At 41.8% G+C, this 19,194-nt stretch overlaps 1 protein-coding gene and 1 non-coding gene across 3 annotated transcripts in view; both read right to left on the bottom strand.

Moving 5' to 3' along the window:
• The window catches only part of KCNH1 (potassium voltage-gated channel subfamily H member 1), a 420,328-nt gene that overhangs the window by 303,612 nt on the left and 97,522 nt on the right, over nucleotides 1–19,194 (bottom strand). The window contains exon 6 of one of the 2 annotated variants that reach the window (XM_068986173.1): nucleotides 16,546–17,019. In XM_068986173.1, coding sequence (XP_068842274.1) covers nucleotides 16,546–17,019 — 474 coding nt within the window. The remainder of the gene's footprint in view (nucleotides 1–16,545; nucleotides 17,020–19,194) is intronic. The other variant, XM_068986174.1, reaches the window with a different exon arrangement.
• Nucleotides 2,111–2,182, bottom strand: TRNAF-AAA (transfer RNA phenylalanine (anticodon AAA)). Its single transcript has one exon. It is a non-coding gene; the product is annotated as a tRNA-Phe (tRNA).

The following is a 19,194-nucleotide window of genomic DNA, read 5'->3' as shown; positions in this document are numbered from 1 at the left end:
AAGTACTAGAAGAAGGAGAAGGGGGTAGGAAGAAGGAAAGGGGAAAGGAGCGGGAGAAGAATAAAAAGGAAAAGAGAAAGTATCTTAAAAGCAACCACATGAAAAAAGACAGAATTCCTACAATGAAACAACAATTAGTCCCAGAACTGAATTCTCAAAAAATAATAGAAGTCAGATGATTAAGAAAGTACATCCAAATAACCAAAAGGAAGTAATTTCCAACCTTGAATTTAATATCCAATGCAAACATCTTTCAAGAATTAAAGCAACATAAAGATATTTTCAGACAAACAAAACTCAGGAGAATTCGTCACCAGCAGACTAAATTAAATATTAAAGGGTATTCTCTGGCTTGAAGGAAAAACTTTTCAGATGTAAACCAGGAGATGGTAGAAGGGAGAAGGAACAATGAAAGAGAGTATAGATACAAATGAATATTGGCGTCAAAACAATGAAAATACATATAGAACTTATATACACTTGATGATAACAGTTCATAAGTGAAAAAGATAGTAAAAGAATTTAAAGTCTTTTAAAATCCTTGCAACATCTATGAAGAGGCATTAAGCATTAATTTATAATAAGTGGAAAAATTATACTGTATTTTCCAGAGTACACATTAAAAGAATAGTAAGAGAAAATAAAAGGTTAATAGAGGGCTGGAATAACACAAAATTATCAATACCAAAAGAAGGCAAAAAATGAGATGAAAAAAAAGAAAGAAAGAACAGATGGGACAAAAAAGAGCAAAATAAGATAGAATATATAGACCAAAATATCACATTAATTAAATACTTCAAATTAAAGGCAAATGTGCCAGACTGTATCAAAAATAAGCTGCTTAGAAGACACATGTCTAAAAATAAAATATAGCAGGGTTTCTATTAAACAAGGGCAAAATACAATATGTAAATATTAAAAACAACTGAAAAAGTTAGTATAGCTCTATTGTGTCTTAAGTCACTTCAGTCATGTCCAACTCAGTGCGACCCTACGGACTGTAAACCACCAGGCTCCTCTGTCCATGGGATTCTCCAGGCAAGAACACATGGATTGCCATGCTCTCCTCCAGGGGATCTTCCTGACCCAAGGATCAAACACATCTCTTATGTCTCCTGCACTGGCAGGCAGGTTCTTTACCACTAATGCCACCTGGGAAGACTTCTAGAGTCAATTTTGTAAACCATGTTTATTATGAATTTTCTATAGGTTTCAATTTATAAAAGTTCTTAGCATACAGTTGATAAATAATATCCTTATATCTTTTAATGCTTGTAGGACATTATAGTTGTGTCTCTTTTTTCATTTTTGATCCCTGATATTGGTTATATCCTCTCATTTTCATTTCTTTGCTTTCTCTTTTTCTTCCTAATTGTGTTGCCAGGGGTTATTAACTTTATCACTAAGTGTTTTCAAAGAAACAGCTTTGTTTTAGAATTTTGAAAAAATTATATATTTCTGGTGATTGAATTTTAAAATTATGAAATCTATATGTCTTATAATAATTTTCCTTTGAAGTTCTTTTTGTGTAATATTAATAGAGCTATTAATATTAGTAGAGGAATAAAGAAACCTAAAAACAGATATGAGAAATAGAAAGCAAATAGCAAGATGGCAAAATAAAACCAATGATAACAATGGGACTAAAATAGACTAAATATTCCAATTATCTGGCAAATATTGATGGACTAGATTTTCAAAAAATATAAAGACCCAATTCTTTGCTATTTAGTTACAAAAAATATCCCTTAAAAATAAGGACACAAGAAATTTAAAGGGAAGAGATAGAAAAAGCCATGTCATACAAACACTATCTAAAAGAAAGCTGATGTCTATATGAATACTAGACAAGTTAAAATTAAAAAAAATAAAATTAATGCAATTGTTGTTCAGTCATTCAGTCATGTCTGGCTCTTTGCAACCCCACGGACTACAGCACTCCAGGCTTCCCTGTCCATCACCATCTCCCAGAAGTGAAGTGAAGTGAAGTCGCTCAGTCGTGTCTGACTCTTTGCGACCCCATGGACTGTAGCCTACCAGGCTCTTCTGTCCATGGGATTTTCCAGGCAATAGTACTGGAGTGGATTGCCATTTTCTTCTCCAGGGGATCTTCCCAACCCAGGGATCGAACCTGGGTCTCCTACATTTTAGACAGACGCTTTACCGTCTGAGCCACCAGGGAAGTCCATCACTATCTTCCAGAGCTTGCTCAAACTCATGTCCATTGAGTCAGTGATGCCATCTAACCATCTGGTCCTCTGTCATCCCCTTCTCCTCCTTTTCCAGTGAGTCAGTTATTTGCATCAGGTGGCCAAAGGATTGGACTTTTAGCTTCAACATCAGTCCTTCCAATGAATATTCAGGACTGATTTCCTTTAGGATTGACTGGTTTGATCTCCTTCCTGTCCAAGGGATTCTCAAGAGTCTTCTCTAACACCACAGATCAAAAGCATCAATTCTTCAGTGCTCAGCTTTCTTAATAGTCCAACTCTCACATCCATACATGACTACTGGAAAAATCATAGCTTTGACGAGATGGACCTTTGTTGGCAATGTCTCTGCTTTTTAATATGCTGTCTAGGTTGGTCATACTTTTCTTCCAAGTAGCAGTTGTCTTTCAATTTCATGGCTGCAGTCACCATCTGCAGTGATTTTGGAGCCCAAAAAATAAAGTCTGTCACTGTTTCCATTGCTTCCCCATCTATTTGCCATGAAGTGATGGGACCAGATGCCATGATCTCAGTTTTCTGAATGTTGAGTTTTAAGCCAACTTTTTCACTCTCCTCTTTCACTTTCATCAAGAGGCTCTTCAGTTCCTCTTTGCTCTCTGCCATAAGGGTGGTGTCATCTGCATATCTGAGGTTATTGATATTTCTCCTGGCAATCTTGATTCCAGCTTGTGCCTTATCCAGCCTGGCATTTCTCATGATGTACTCTGCATATAAGTTAAATGAACAGGGTGACAATATACAGCCTTGACATAGTCCTTTCCCAATTTGGAACCAGTCTGTTGTTCCATGTCCAATTCTAACTGTTGGTTCTTGACCTGCATACAGGTTTCGCAGAAGGCAGGTAAGGTGGTCTGGTACTTCCATAAATGTAATAAATATTAAGTAAAATGGGAATATTTCATAACAAAAAGACTCATTCACAAGAAGACATAACAATCCTACATGTGTATTCATCTAACAACATAGCTCTAAAAATACACAAAGCAAAAATTAACTGAACTAACAGGTGAAATAAACAATTCCACAATCACAGTTGAAGATTTTACAAACCTCACTCAGTATGTGATAGAACAAACAGACAAAATTCAATAATAATATAGACAATTTTTAAAACTATTAATCTACTTGACCTATTTATCATATAGAGAATATAACACTCAACTGCAAAATATACATTTTTTGTAACTTCATATAAAATATTTACCAAAATAGACTAGATATTTAGCCATAAAGCAAGTCTCAATAAAACTCAAGGAATTAAAATCATATAGTATATTTTCTTACCACTAAAGAAATAATCTAGAAATCAATAATGATTAGAAAATTATCAAATGTTTAGAAATTAGGCAACACTTTCAAATAAAAGAAAATCACAATAGAAATGAAGTATAAGAAAGTGAAAATCACTCAGTCATGTCCAACTCTTTGTGACCTCATGGAGTATTACAGTCCATGGAATTCTCCAGGCCACAATATTGGAGTGGGTAGCCTTTCCCTTCTCCAGGGTATCTTCCCAATCCAGGGATCGAAAGCAAGTCTCCCACATTGCAGGGGGTTTCTTTACCAGCTGAGCCACAAGGGAAGCCCAAGAATACTGGAGTGGGAAGACCATCCCTTCTCCAGGGGATCTTCCAGACCCAGGAATCAAACCAGGGTCTCCTGCATTGCAGGCAGATTCTTTACCAACTGAGCTATCAGGGAAGCCCTAGTAAGTAAGTGAAAGTCACTCAGTCGTATCTGACTCCTTGCAACCCCATGGACTATACAGTTCATGGAATTCTCTAGTCCAGAATACTGGAGTGGGGAGCCTTTCCCTTCTCCAAGGATCTTCCCAATCCAGGGATTGAACTGGGGTCTCCCGCATTGCAGGTGGATTCTTTACCAGCTGAGCCACAATGGAAGCCCAGCATACTGAACTGAAATAAAAGGATTTTAACATTAAAATTTGGGGGATGTTTTCAAAAAGTCTTTAGAGAATAAAACAGCTTTAAATTCATATATTAAATCTTTGCTCAAATGATCAAAGATTCTATCCCATTAGGCTGGGTGGGAAATAGACTAAGTTTTTTTAAAGTGCAAGAAAGAAAAATACAAATAAGAACAAAAATCAATGAAATAGAAAACAGACAATTAGCTAAGTCAAAATTGGTACCTTTAAAAGATTAATAAAATTGACAAAACCCTGCCACAACTGACTAAAATGAACAGAGAGAAGATTCAAATGACCAATGAAGAATAAACAGATATAATTCAAGAAGACACGTGCATCCCTATGCTCACAACAGCAGCATACAGAATAGCCAAAACATGGAAACAACCTAAATGTCTACTGACAGAGCAATGGATGAATAAGGTGTGGCTGCTGCTGCTGCTGCTGCTAAGTCGCTTCAGTCGTGTCCGACTCTGTGCGACCCCATAGACGGCAGCCCACCAGTCTCCCCCGTCCCTGGGATTCTCCAGGCAAGAACACTGGAGTGGGTTGCCATTTCCTTCTCCAATGCATGAAAGTGAAAAGTGAAAGTGAAGTCGCTCAGTCGTGTCCGACTTAGCGACCCCACGGACTGCATCCTACCAGGCTCCTCCGTCCATGGGATTTTCCAGGCAAGAGTACTGGAGCGGGGTAGCACTCGGCCATTTGCAGCAACATGGATGCGACTAGAGGTTACTATGCTAAATGAAGTAAATCAGAAAGAGAAAGACTAATACCATATGATGCCACTTACATGTGTAACCTAGAATATGGCACAAATGAATCTATTTATGAGACAGAAACAAGCTCATACACAGAACAGACTGGGGTTGCCGACAGAGAGGGGAGTGGCAGGGAAAGGCTGGGAGTGTGGGATTAGCAGATGTCAATTCCCATACATAAGACAGATAAACAAGGTCCTACTGCACAGCACAGCAACTATACTCAGTATCCTGTGATAAACCATAATGGAAAATATAGATAAAAGAATGTCTGTATGTTCATAATTGAGTCACTCAGCTGTACAGCATAAATTGGCACAGCACTCTAAAATCAACTATACATCAGTAAAAAAAATAATTCATGTTGAGGTTTGACAAAAAGCAAAACTCTTTTAAGCAATTATCCTTCAATTAAAAACATAAATTAAAAAACAAAATTAAAAAAGAATAAATGAAGAAAATCACTTTAGATTTAACAGACATTTAAAAATAATAATTGTATATTATATGTAACTTCTTGCCAATAAATTTGGCACACTAGATGAAAAGGGTAAACCTTCAACAATGTAAAACCGACACAAATGAAAAAAACAACATCTGTATAGTTCTACACTTCCTAAAGGAATTGAAATCATAATTTTAAATCTTCCCACAAAGAAAATTTCTGAGCCAAGCAACTTCATTGATAAATTATTTAAGGAATAAATAACATCAATGTTATAATTGTTTCAAAGGGTACACTTCCCTGTGTATCCTTAACAAGGACATCACAAGGAAAAAAAATGAAAGGCCGATATCTCTCATGAACAGAGATGCAAAATGCCTAAATATTAATATTAGAAAATCATATACAAGTATATAAAAGAGTATAACATATCATGACCAATTAGGAGTTACTCCAGGAATGCAGGGTTAATTAACATTCAAAAGTCAATCAACATAACTCATCACATTAACAAAAGAAAGGAGAAAAAAATATTATTTCAATAATTGTAAAAGCAATCTGGTAAAATTAAATACTTCTTAATGATGAAAATTCACATAAAACCAAGATTATGAGAGACCTTTCTTAACCTAAAAAGCAGTATGTATTTGTAAACTAAAATCAATTAAAGTCAACAAAATACTGAAGGTGAAATAGTGAACATATCCCCCCATGGTTAACAATAAGACAAAATTGTCTAACCCGTTTCATTAGAGATCTTATCTAGTACTAATTCAAGAAAAAGAAGTAAAAGGCATAGATTTTGGAAATAAATTCACAAAGACATCACTGTGTATGTAAAAATACAGAAGAACTTACAAAATATTCAAATTAATAAGCAAAGTTGCCAACTTTGCTGCAAAATCAGTAAACAATTTTAGTATATGTGTTACCAAAGCAAGCATCAAAGTCAGTAAATAAAATAGTTTATATCAGCAACAAACAATTAAAAACAAAAAAATTTAAATCCTACTGACAACACATGCACTAAAAACATCAGATATCTAGGAATAAGTTTAACAATAGCACTTTAAGAAATGTGTAAGACACTGACGCTGAAAACCACTAGATACTGCTAAGAGAAATTTAAAGACCCAAAGATGTGACTGGTTGATGGTCATAAAGTAGAAAACATAATATTAAGATTTTCATTCTCTCCAAATTGGTTTTTGGATTCAGTATAATCCCATTCAAAACCCCTACAAGATTTTGGTTTTGTGTTCTTTTTTTGGTGGGGGGTGCGGTGGAAATTAAAAAGTTAACTCTCAAATTTTAGTGCATGTACAAAGAAACTAGAATTGACAGGGTAGTCTTGAAGAAAAAGAACAAAGACAGTAACTGATTAATAATTACTATTATGCTATCACAATTAACACAGTACAGTCCTGCTGTAAGAATAGACAAACACGCCAGTGGAACATCACAGAGTCTAAAAATAAACTCGAACATGGACAGCTCAGTGCCATGGTGGAGGTAACAGCTCGACGGCAGCCAAGTGATGTTAGAACAGGAGGAGTGGAAGTGGAGGCCCTTTCCCTCTCCTTCTCACCACTGCTGTCTGGGAACTCTTTCGAAAATCAAAATCAGATCGTGTCACACACCTAATGGAAACCCAGGGTTGCTTCTTTTTGTCTGTGTGACAACACGTAAACTCCTTGGCAAGACCCTGTGTCACCACCTTGCTCCTGCTCTCAACCCTTCCCCAGGGCTGACTCTCTGCTTTGGACATAATGAACGCCTTGCTAGTCCCTGACAGCTCACCCCTCTGCTCCTGATTGCTCCTCTTACAAGACTCTCCTCCTTACCCCTCACCAGACTAACCCCGGTCATCTCCTCCAGGAAGCCTTCCAGCTTCTCTCAACAGGTTACATGCTCCTCAACAGCAAGAAATAACACCCTGAGCTGACCCTTCTCACATCCTCTGCTGGCGTTTATCATTCATGGTCCCCACTAGACTGGGAATAAACTGAAGAGTTGTACCCCCATCCCCTACCACTTCAGTCAGTAAGTTTTCTTTAAAGAAAAATCACCCTAAACAGGGGTTTATAAACACTCTCAACAGGGTTGATAGCTGATAGCTCAGCTGGTAAAGAATCTGCCTGCAGTGCAGGAGACCCTGGTTCAATTCCTGGGTCGGGAAGAGCCCCTGGAGAAGGGATAGGCTACCCACTCAGTATTCCTGGGTTATCAGATCTACTGTTGTTGTATCACAATGCTTGTGTTCAAATAACCTTTACTGGGCTTCCCTGGTGGCTCAGACGGTAAAGAATCCGCCTGTAGTGCAGCAGACCCAAGTTCAATCCCTGGGTTGGGAAGATCTCCTAGAGGAGGGCATGGCAACCCACTCCAGTATTCTTGCCTGGAAAATCTCCATGGATGGAAGAGCCCGGCGGGCAACAGTCCATGGGGTCACAAAGAGTCAGACGCAACTGAGTGACTAAGCGCAGGACAGGACCCTAAACAAGATTCGAAGAAATGTTGGTAGAGAATTAAAAGTAGAACTGGGGTTGGCCAAAAAAGAGACTGGGGGGAAAGAAAAAGGACAATGTGTGAGCAGAGGTGAGCCAGGCACATCTCTCGAGTCTGTTCTGCTCCAATGTACAATGCTCTCAGAGCATCACTAAGTTGCGTGTCTGATTCTTTCGCAGTCCCACAGATTGCGGCCCGCCAGGCTCCTCTGTCCATGGGACTTTTTAGGCAAGAATAGTGGAGTGAGTTGCCATTTCCTCCTCCAGGGATCTTCCTGACCCAGGCAGCAAAACCACATCTCCTGTGTCTCCTGCTTTTAGAAGGCAGATTCTTTACCACTTGAGCCACCTGGGAAGCCCGTTAGACTTAATAGCTTGAGTTAAACATTTTCAGTTTGTATCCAAGAGACAGCATAGGCTGCTGAGATGGGCTGGTCTGCATGCCAGTGTCTCAGCTCTTCCACACTCTCCATGTTCCAGGGGTCCACGGGAGGAGGAAAGCCCAGGAGCAGACCTGTGCTGCTGCTGCTGCTGCTAAGTCGCTTCAGTCAAGTCCGACTCTGTGCGACCCCATAGATGGCAGCCCACCAGGCTCCCCCATCCTTGGGATTCTCCATGCAAGAATACTGGAGTGGAGTGCCATTGCCTTCTCCTGGCCTGTGCTGATCAGGCCTAAATAAGCAGTGCTATCAATAATGGAGTTTTTTAATAGCTATTTTGTTGTTGTTGTGAAATACATAAATTATAGTACATCCATACAATGGAATACTATTCAGAAATAAAAAGAAATAAGCTATCTGATAGTCCCCAAAATACATGGAGGAAACTTAAGGGCTTATTTCTAAGTGAAAGAAGCCCATCTGAGAAGGCTACATATTATATGACCCCAACATTATGACATTCTGGAAAAGGTAAAATGATAGACAGTAAAAAGCAGTTGCCACGAGGTAGGGGGAAGGATGGGATGAATAGGTGGAGCACAGAGATGTTTAGGGCAGTGAACCTGTTCTGTATGATACACAATGGTGGACACATGTCATTAGCCATCTGTCAAAACCCAGAAAATGTATACTGCAAAGAGTGATCCCTAATGGAAACTATGGACTTCAGCTGACAATGATGCATCCTATTGGCCATAACGGGGCTTCCCTGATGGCAGATAAAGAATCTGCCTGCAATGCAGGAGACACAGGAAATGCAGGTTTGATCCCTGGGTCAGGAAGATCCCCTGGAGTAAGAAGTGGCAACCTATTCCAGTATTCTTGCCTGGAGAACCCCATGGACAGAGGAGCCTGGTGGGCTACAATCCATAGGGTCGCAAAGAGTCAGGCACGACTGAGTGGCTGAGCACACTGGCCGTAACAAGTGTACTACATGCATGCAAGGTGTTAATAACAGGGAATCTGCCGGTGGTGAAGGTCGTCTTTCTATTTCTATAAACCTAAACTGCTCTGAAAATTAGTCTATTAATAAAAAATAAGTGCTATGATAAACCACAGGAAAATACATAAAGAAATTATAGTACATCCACACAATGTATTGCTGAAAGTCTAGGATAGAAAACTCTCAGTCATTTCATGACATTCAGCCAACAGCTTCCTCTGAGATTTCAGCTGGAAAAGAGGTGTCACCTGTATGGGAATTGAACCAGTGTCCATCCACCTAAATAGAAAACACAGGTAAGCCCTGAAACCTACAAATCAACGGGATGATCTGTGTACATAGATCCACTTTGATTTCAGCTTCAGTGATAGGGAAATCACAGAAAAGCTAGGAATAGTGATCCTAGAAGGACCTTGGCCCATCCGCCAAGAAGAGAGAAGGAGGACAGGCAACCAGCCCTTTAGATTTACTTCTGACCCCATGCTCACTGTCCAGCCCTATGCGTATGCACTAGGGACCTCAGTTTAGGGTCACCCAGGCTGACCACTCAAACCTCTCACCCCTTGGAGGTGGGGTGGGGGGCAGGCAGAAGGGGCCAAGTTGGGAACAATTCACAGAAGGACTTGAGGAATATCACACACTGCTTGGCTCATTCTGTCTCCAGATCTCTGATGAGGCGGCATGACTTGCAGGGAAAAGTACAGACCTAGGAGTTATGACACCAGAGTCCAGTTTTACTCTCTGGACAAGCTGGCCCTTTCCCCTCATCTGCAAAGCAGGGATAATCTTTCCTAGAGCCACAGAAGGTTTAAGCTGAAATAGACCCATCTTACAGGTGAGGTAAGCAAAGTCCAAGGAGACGAAATGACTTCTATAGGTTTGCACGGCTGGAAGCCGACAAGTCATCTTCCCCTCAGTTAAATGCAGTTTCTTTACCACCACAGAGCTGAAACAAAGGCCCTCTGCACAACAAAGAATACGGTCAATAATATTATAAAAACTTTGTATGAGGACAGATGGTTACTAGATTTAGTGCAGTGAACATTTTATAATGTTTGCAAATGTCTAACTACTATGGACTACACCTGAAACTAACATAATATGGCAGGTCAACTACATTTCAATAATAAAAAAGACAATCCGCTTGAAAGTGTTTGGGAAAGGTAGATGCTCTAGATGGAGGGAAGTCGCTATCAGCGCTGTTATCTTTCCATCAGCATGCCCCGGTCCTCCTCTGCTCCAGGTGAACGTCTCCCATGTGCTTTTGGCAACTGTCGGCTGTGACCGGCCCTAGCTGGTGGTGCTGCAGTCTGAGGTTGCAGGGCCAGGGACAGAGGAAGCTCTTGGCCCCAGGCCTCAGGGCACCAGAATTGTGACCCAGGTGGGGGCACAACTGGCTCATCCCCTGTTTGCACTTCTGCACTCCACTGGATAAAATTAGGATTCCTTATGTTTTGTGAATAATAATTCTATCTTTAACCCATGACACACACCAGGGCAATAATCCACTAAGTCAAGGGTCCCCAACCCCCAGGCCACGGACCAGGTAGCAGTCAGTGGCCAGTGAGGAACCTGGCCACATAGCAGGCGGTGAACAGCAGTGGGCCAGCCAGCGAAGCTTCACCTGTATTTGCAGCCGCTCCCCATCACTCGCATTACCTACTGAGCCCCAACTCCTGTCAGATCAGCAGCGGCGTTAGATTCTCGTAGAAGCGTGAACCCTACTGTGACCTGTGCATGAGAGGGACGTAGACTGCTCACTCCTTATGAGGATCATCCCCACACCAGCCCCCCTGCCCTGCAACACTGGTCCATGGAAAAAGCGTCTTCCAGAAAACCAGTCCCTGGGGCCCAAAAGGTCGGGGCCTACTGCACTAAGTGCTTGAAAGAGACCCCCTGGGCTTTTGCTCTAGCACACCCATTCCGAGCTTCCACTTACTCCGTTTCCAGACCTTCTGTCCTCTCACCAGTTTAACTAATGCGCAAACATACTCCCAAATGGCCTCCAAAACGGATGATTACCAACAGACTGGAGAATGACGCAAACGCAGGCCATCTACATAAGTGAACCAAGCTGGGGCAAAATGGATTGCCTGTGTGGCCTAAATCATGAGGTGGGCTCCATCCAAACAGGGCTGAATTCACAATTGCTGGCTTTTTAACCTAATTTCCTGAGCCAAGATTGGGAAGGTCCAATCCTTTCACTTTAAGAGCCCTCTCCCCGGTACCCACGCCTATACCCTAACCCCTACACACACAGATGGCAAAGGCCCCACTGCCCATCTGCCGCTTCCCTGGTGATCTCCACTGCAACACAATTCCATTGGCATAACTAAAAGGATACCAGAGAGAGGTCTGCTCCATTACTGTTTATGCGAAATGAATCAATAATTCCCTATTTCTCCCCATTCTCTAGTCTTAGATGAGCAACCCCATGGCAGAGCCTGGGGAAGAAGACAACGTATGGTGAATTAATCAGAACTCTTCTAATGAAGCAATTTTCCCCACCTAACCCAGGTTCCAGTTGAGCTATTTCAAATCCTAAGATGACGCTGTGAAAGTGCTGCACTCAATATGCCAGCAAATTTGGAAAACTCAGCAGTGGCCACAGGACTGGAAAAGGTCAGTTTTCATTCCAACCCCAAAGAAAGGCAATGCCAAAAAATGTTCAAACTACTGAACAATTGCACTCATCTCACATGCTAGTAAAGTAGTGCTCAAAATTCTCCAAGCCAGGCTTCTGCAATACGTGAACCATGAACTTCCTGATGTTCAAGCTGGTTTTAGAAAAGGCAGAGGAACCAGAGATCAAATTGCCAACATCTGCTGGATCATCGAAAAAGCAAAAGAGTTCCAGAAAAACATCTATTTCTGCTTTATTGACTATACCAAAGCCTTTGACTGTGTGGATCACAATAAACTATGGAAAATTCTGAAAGAGATGGGAATACCAGACCACCTGACCTGCCTCTTGAGAAACCTATATACAGGTCAGGAAGCAACAGTTAGAACTGGACATGAAACAACAGACTGGTTCCAAATAGGAAAAGGAGTACGTCAAGGCTGTATATTGTCACCCTGCTTATTTAACTTCTCTGCGGAGTACATCATGAGAAACGCTGGGCTGGAAGAATCAGAAACTGGAATCAAGATTGCCGGGAGAAATATCAATCACCTCAGATATGCAGATGACACCACCCTTATGGCAGAAAGTGAAGAGGAACTTAAAAGTCTCTTGATGAAAGTGAAAGAGGAGGCTGAAAAAGTTGGCTTCAAGCTCAACATTCAGAAAACGAAGATCATGGCATCCGGTCCCTTCACTTCATGGGAAATGGATGGGGGGAAACAGTGGAAACAGTGTCAGACTTTACTTTTGGGCTCCAAAATCACTGCAGATGGTGATTGCAGCCATGAAATTAAAAGACACTTACTCCTTGGAAGGAAAGTTATGACCCACCTAGATAGCATATTGAAAAGCAGAGATATTACTTTGCCAACAAAGATCCGTCTAGTCAAGGCTATGGTTTTTCCAGTGATCATGTATGGTTGTTGAGAGTTGGACTGTGAAGAAAGCTGAGCACTGAAGAATTAATGCTTTTGAACTGTGGTGTTGGAGAAGACTCTTCAGAGTCCCTGGGACTGCAAGGAGATCCAACCAGTCCATTCTAAAGGAGATCAATCCTGGGTGTTCATTGGAAGGACTGATGCTAAAGCTGAAACGCTAATACTTTAGCCACCTGATGTGAAGAGTTGACTCATTGGAAAAGACCCTGATGCTGGGAGCAGGGGACGACAGATGAGATGGCTGGATGGCATCACTAACTTGATGGACATGAGTTTGAGTGAACTCCGGGAGTTGGTGATGGACAGGGAGGCCTGGCATGCTGTGATTCATGGGGACACAAAGAGTCGGACACAACTGAGCAACTGAACTGAACTGAACCCAGGTTCAACAGGTGGGGTGCCCTTCATGGCCTCTCCAACCCACTCTAAGCACCAGCAGCCCTTCTTGCCCACTGATTTAATGGTGCCTTTTAACACAAAAGTCTGTGCCTGGAAAATGGTGCTATCCCTTGGTGAGCATCTTAAACTGCCCATCTCATCACCAACCCACCTGCCTCAGGGAAACTGCCTCTTCCCATCTCTTGGTACCCAATACCCAGCCTCCCCATCAAAACAACCAAGCCAAGGGTGAACCACACATATCAGGAACTTCTTGGTCAGTTCTGACTCAATAGTATCCTTCTGTGTTTTCTCCCTGTTTTACCAAAACTGTCATGGAACAGACCCAGAGAATATGACTCATTCAAGATGGCACAGCAAATCATATGGTCACAGTAATACTGAGTCCCCTTGTGATTCTTCTCTGTTCTGTTTGTGAGTTAAGAAGGTAAACCATATGACAGTTCTATTGGGCTCTGACCTCCAGTCGGTCTACTTATCATGAAAAGAAAGGGATGTTGCTCAGTCGTGTCCAACTCTTTGCAACCCCATGGACTGTAGCCTACCAGGCTCCTCCATCCATACAGTTTTCCAGGCAAGAGTACTGGAGTAGGTTGCCATTTCCTTCTCCAGGGGATCTTCCCAACCCAGGGATCAAACCTGGGTCTCCCACATTGCAGGCAGACACTTTACCATCTGAGTAACCTGCTAAATATTCCCTTCCCACCCTACCTTCCTCTAACTTCCACCAGAGTTAGGAAGTCAGGGTGCTGAGTCTCTCATTTTTACAGTCAGTCTGGAGGTGAGACTAACACCAGGGACTCTGAACTCACCAGGTTTTGCAACTGACAGGGAACTCAAATCCACAGCCCAAATATGATGCGTTCAGGCAGGTGAGGTGGTATCATCCCCTAGCTGCAGCTAGCAAAACTGGGGTCCAGAAAGGCTATATGACGTGCACAAGGTTCTCAGCTGTCCTTATAGGTGAGACCAAGAGGACCAGCAGCCAAATCTTCAGTATTCTTGTGTTTCCCCAACTCTACCACAACTATTACAGAAAGGTTTTATTTCAGGTGTCAGCCAAAGCTCTGAAAGGAGTTATCAAATATAAAGTCAAGTCTTTACAGAAGCAAATCATAACTATAACCTCTTAATGTTCATATTATTATCCATGATCAAGACACAGTTGTAAGAACTTTAATGCTAAGACCCTTTGCCAACTATTAATAGAAAGCTATAGAGAAATTACAGCTTCCCAGGTGGCTCATTGGTAAAGAATTCACCTGCCAATGCAGGAGCCACAAGAGATATGGGTGTGATCCCTGGGTCAGGAAGATCCCCTGGAGTAGGAAATTGCAACCAACTCCAGTATTCTTGCCTAGAAGATCCCATGAAGAGAGAAGCCTGAAGGGCTACAGTCCATGGAGTTGCAAAGAGTTGGACAGGACTGAGGGACTGGTCACAGAGAAATTATAATTTCCCTATCTACAATAGATTTCACAAATCTGGACATCAGAAACCATGTCAAGGGTACTCACAATTAATGGCAAAGGAATTCTAACCCAACATACACAGTGCATAGGAAGAAGCTCTATGCTCTGCTAACCTACAAGGTAATCTTGACACATTTACATATGTGTTTACAGCTCTGCCAGTGTTTAGTAAGAAACCACAGAAGCCAAAGAACTGTTCTATTTATCTGCAAAATTTCAATGTCATTGCTGTAAATAGCAAATGGCTTATTTTTAAAACTCAACCAGTATTTTTAGAGTTAAAACTCATTTCCCATATGTGCATAAGAAGCTCTTTTAGGTTGAAATAATCAGTTAAATTATCTAAGCCAAAATGATCATATTTTCCTCGCTAACTAACATAAAATTTACTAGAAATGTACTCACAGAGGAAAATAGCACTCCCAACATGTACTAAAATTCACATTTAAGAATCCCAACATTCACTTTAGGGATGATTTCACTCTTCTAAATGTCTCGACTCATTTAATCCCCCTACAAAATCCACACAAGCCACCCGAAGCATTATTTCTCAGGATTTTAAAGTCTATTAAAACACGCCACACAGATGAAAACAGGGACTGTTCTGAGTCTGGAGCATCTGAACACCAGTTCCCCTTCGCTGGAGAGCAAACAGTAGGAAGTTGGATTCTCAGGCAGGGGCTGGAATCCTCGCCCACTGCTGGTGCTGATGTGAAGGTGAGAGGCACCATTATGCCACCAGCAAGACGTGGGGTCACTGGCAGTCCCTGTTATCCTGGCAGGGAACTGGCTGTCCCTTCCCACTATGTCAAGGTTGAGTCCTACTCGCCCTTTAGCCCTGAGAGCGAATCTTGATTCACTTCAGCCTCCCGACAACTTCCTGATGACCCACCCACACAGCAGCACAGCCAGACTGAGGCCTCGGGGACCCTCTGCAACCCGAGGCAGTGAGGGCCACTGCTACCTGAGGCTGAAGACCTACTTACCAGGTGTACTGAACACTCAAACTAGATAAGAATCTGACATTTTCCTTTGCCGTGATATGACACCCTTGCTTTTTTCAAAGGAGAAAATCACTTTAACCAGCCGAGTGGCCCCTTCCTGCTGCAACAGGTCCCAGCACACATTCACTGACTCTTTAAGCATGTCCTGATTTTAGCCTGTTTCAGAGCATTTATCTTCTTTTAATTCTTCCCATAACAACCCAAAGCAGTGTAGTCCAGTAACACTTTCCTCTTGCCTGACTTAACCACAAGAGTCAGACTTAACCACAGCCTGACTACCTCAGTAAATTTAGGCAAGGGACAGCATGGACAAGTGAATGCCATTGGTCACCTGCAAAATTCATTTTAGCGAAGAAATCAACTCATTGTTTCCTGACACTTACTAGAGAAAAAGGAAAAATAAAGGCAAGCAACCTTAGGGGAGAGTAGCATCCCTGATTTCAAGAGTTAATGAGTTTTGAAACAGCCAAAGGTCAGCAGCAGAAAATGGAAAAGTCCCCATAGTGAGAATAATCAGTAGGTAGGCATTCAGCAATTGCATACCAAGTGTAAGATTCACCAGTGCAGTGGCAATGCATGCCTGCTTCTGCAGCCCCACCTCCCAAGCCAGCAGCTTGCACTCCACATGAGGAAGAGAGAAGCCTCTGGTCTCCTCCACACCCATCCATTGACATGCAGGGTTCTCCACACCTCCAAAGGACAAGAGCAGCAGGCAAGGATGCTGACCAGGCATCATGCTCCCTCTGTTTCAGACACCAGTCGTACTAATTCCCACCCATTCAAGTACTCTTCTGTTGAGCATCCACAATTAAAGACATGACAACAAGGTCTGAGATTTGAGGGATGTACCTGACTCTCTCTCCCCTCCAGGGGTGGTGGAATCTGATCAGCAAAACCAATCTTCCCTGGATCACCCATAAAGGCACTAACCTCATCCACGTTCTCAAAAGCGTTGATGACGTCATAGGGCAAACAGGACAGAAGATCAATCACAAACCACGTCTTCAGGTAGTTCATGCGAATGAGTTTGGGGTCAGAAATCACCTCCCCAGCGGGTCCAACAAAAGTGGTATGAAAATTCAGCACAATGTCCACCAAAAAAATGACATCCACGATGCTATCCACAACCAGCCAGGCCACGTTGTTCTGCCTGGTTTTAAAGGAGACATTGTAAGGAACCAGGATGGCTGTGTAGAAGGTTAAGATCAGGATGATCCAATCCCACGTGGTCTTAAAAACACAGTAATGTAAGATGATGTGCGGGGGAGTCTTTGGCGCCTCTTGCTTGTACTGGGGAAGGATGTCTGAGCCCAGCTGTAGAACCTGTGAGGAAAAATACAGCCAAGAGAGAACTAGGTGAGGATTTCATCGCAAGCATCAAACCAGTCAGCCTCTGTCACGGACAAACACTCATGACATTCCAGATGGATCAGGAAGTACAAAAACAGGAACCGGAGGACTATGGGAGAATGGAGTGGGCACTGAAATATAAGTGATCATAATGAAACAATAAATATGCCAAGTAGCTCACAGACATTGATTACCTCACAATTCTAAATACAACCTTGTTTGATTAGCCAGTTATCATTCCATGTCACAGGAGAGAGACTGGGGCACAAGAGAATTAAGCAACTTTACTCAACCAATATTGATTACTTTGGGACCAGAATTGTTCTAGACACTGGGCAAATAGCAATGAAGGAAACAGCATGATTCTTGTTCTTGGAGAGGTTAGTCTAGTAGACAAATCAAGACGATACCAAATTGTAAGAAGAGATAGAGTGGATATATGTTTACATATAACTGAATCACTTTGCTGTACAGAAGAAATTAACACAACATTGTAAATCAACTATACACCAATAAAAATTAATTTTAAAAAAAGTAAATGCAGACAACAACAGTACCTACCTCACAGGGTTGGGGGAATGATTAAATATGTTAATATATGCATAGAGCTTAAAATTGCCGTTGTTATTTTTGTTTAATTGCTAACTTGTGTCCGACTCTTTTGCAACCCCTGGTGGGTCTGTAGCCCACCAGGCTCCTCTGTCCATGGGATTCTCCAGGCAAGAATACTGAATTGAGTTGCCATTTCCTTCTCCAGGGGATATTTCTCACCCAGGGATCGAATGCTCGTCTCCTGCATTACAGGTGGATTCTATACCACTGAGCCAATAGGGAAACCCACAGAGCTTAAAATAGTGGCTAATAAAGAGTAAGTGTTTTAAATAATGATGATAACAATAACTTCATTACAGGTTGCTGTCAAGTATAAATTAGACAACATACATAAAAGTACCTAGAAAATAAATCTGAGTACTTGTAAAAAAATAAATTTAAATTATCATTAAATTTCACTATTGACAAATTTTAATCAAAGGATTGTGACTGTATTCTAATAAAACTATGTACAATGAAATTTTACTTTCAAAAAATAAGAGGCTGGGGGACACACAGTGTTTTGATAGAATGTGACTTGAGGAGTAGAGCAGAGAGTGTTTGGACTGAAACCTGAATAAAAGCAAGACACCAGTCATTCAAACTTTGGATGAAAAGTATCCAAGACAGAGAAGGTAACCAGCGTAATGGCCTCAGGGTAGGACAAGTGAGATAGTTTAAGGAAAGGAAGAAAGTCTGGTATGACTAACGCATACTAAACGAGGGGGAAAGGGGTGCTAGACAACTCGACGGGGAAGCAGAAACCAGACCACGCAGGCCCTAGTGGGCCATGCGGAGGTGTTGGATTTTATTCTCAGTGTGTCTCAGTGTAACTGGAGGGTCCTGAGTAAGAAAGTAATAATCAGATGCATGTTTATGAAAGAATAAATTGAGGCAGAGGATTAGAGGGAAGAACAGAATCAGAGAACTCACTATTATAGTCTGGGGAAATGATAGGGTGATGGAGAAAAGTAATCCAATTTTGGATATATTTTTGAATTAAAACCAACTGGACTTGCTATTGGCTGGAAAGTAAAGGGAGAAGGGGTACTCATTACTTTATTCCCCAAACACAGCACAGTGACTGGTCCACAGTAGGCAGTACAGGACGATTTCTAAGTGAATGACTGAGCTTCAAGGTCATACAGCTAGCAAAAGATGGGACTAGGATCCCAAATGAGATCTAGCTGGATTAAAAACATGTGCTGCTCCACAGCAAGATTATATTTCCCTAAATAACAGGCTTTTAAGGAATCAGATTCAGTAAACAATGAAATATAGAGAAGCCTGGTTCCAAGAAAGTATTGAGCATGGTTCTCACCCTCAATAATCAAAGGCAAGAAGCTCTGCTTTTAGAAGCCAGGCCAAGTTGCAGGGACCCACCATACACGTCCCCCAGCTGCTCCTCTGTGGCACTTAGGTGGTTCTTAGAAACATCTAGGTGAAACTTCCCCTTGTGTCATGGGAACGTCTTTGTACCTCTAGAGAATAAAGATCCCTTGTGCTGTGCTGTGCTTAGTCACTCAGTCGTGTCTGACTCTGTGACCCCATGGACTG

This window comes from Capricornis sumatraensis, chromosome 14 (assembly GCF_032405125.1).
Source record: "Capricornis sumatraensis isolate serow.1 chromosome 14, serow.2, whole genome shotgun sequence".
In the NCBI taxonomy this organism is placed as follows: domain Eukaryota; kingdom Metazoa; phylum Chordata; class Mammalia; order Artiodactyla; family Bovidae; genus Capricornis; species Capricornis sumatraensis.
This window is presented reverse-complemented; position numbering and strand designations above follow the sequence as displayed.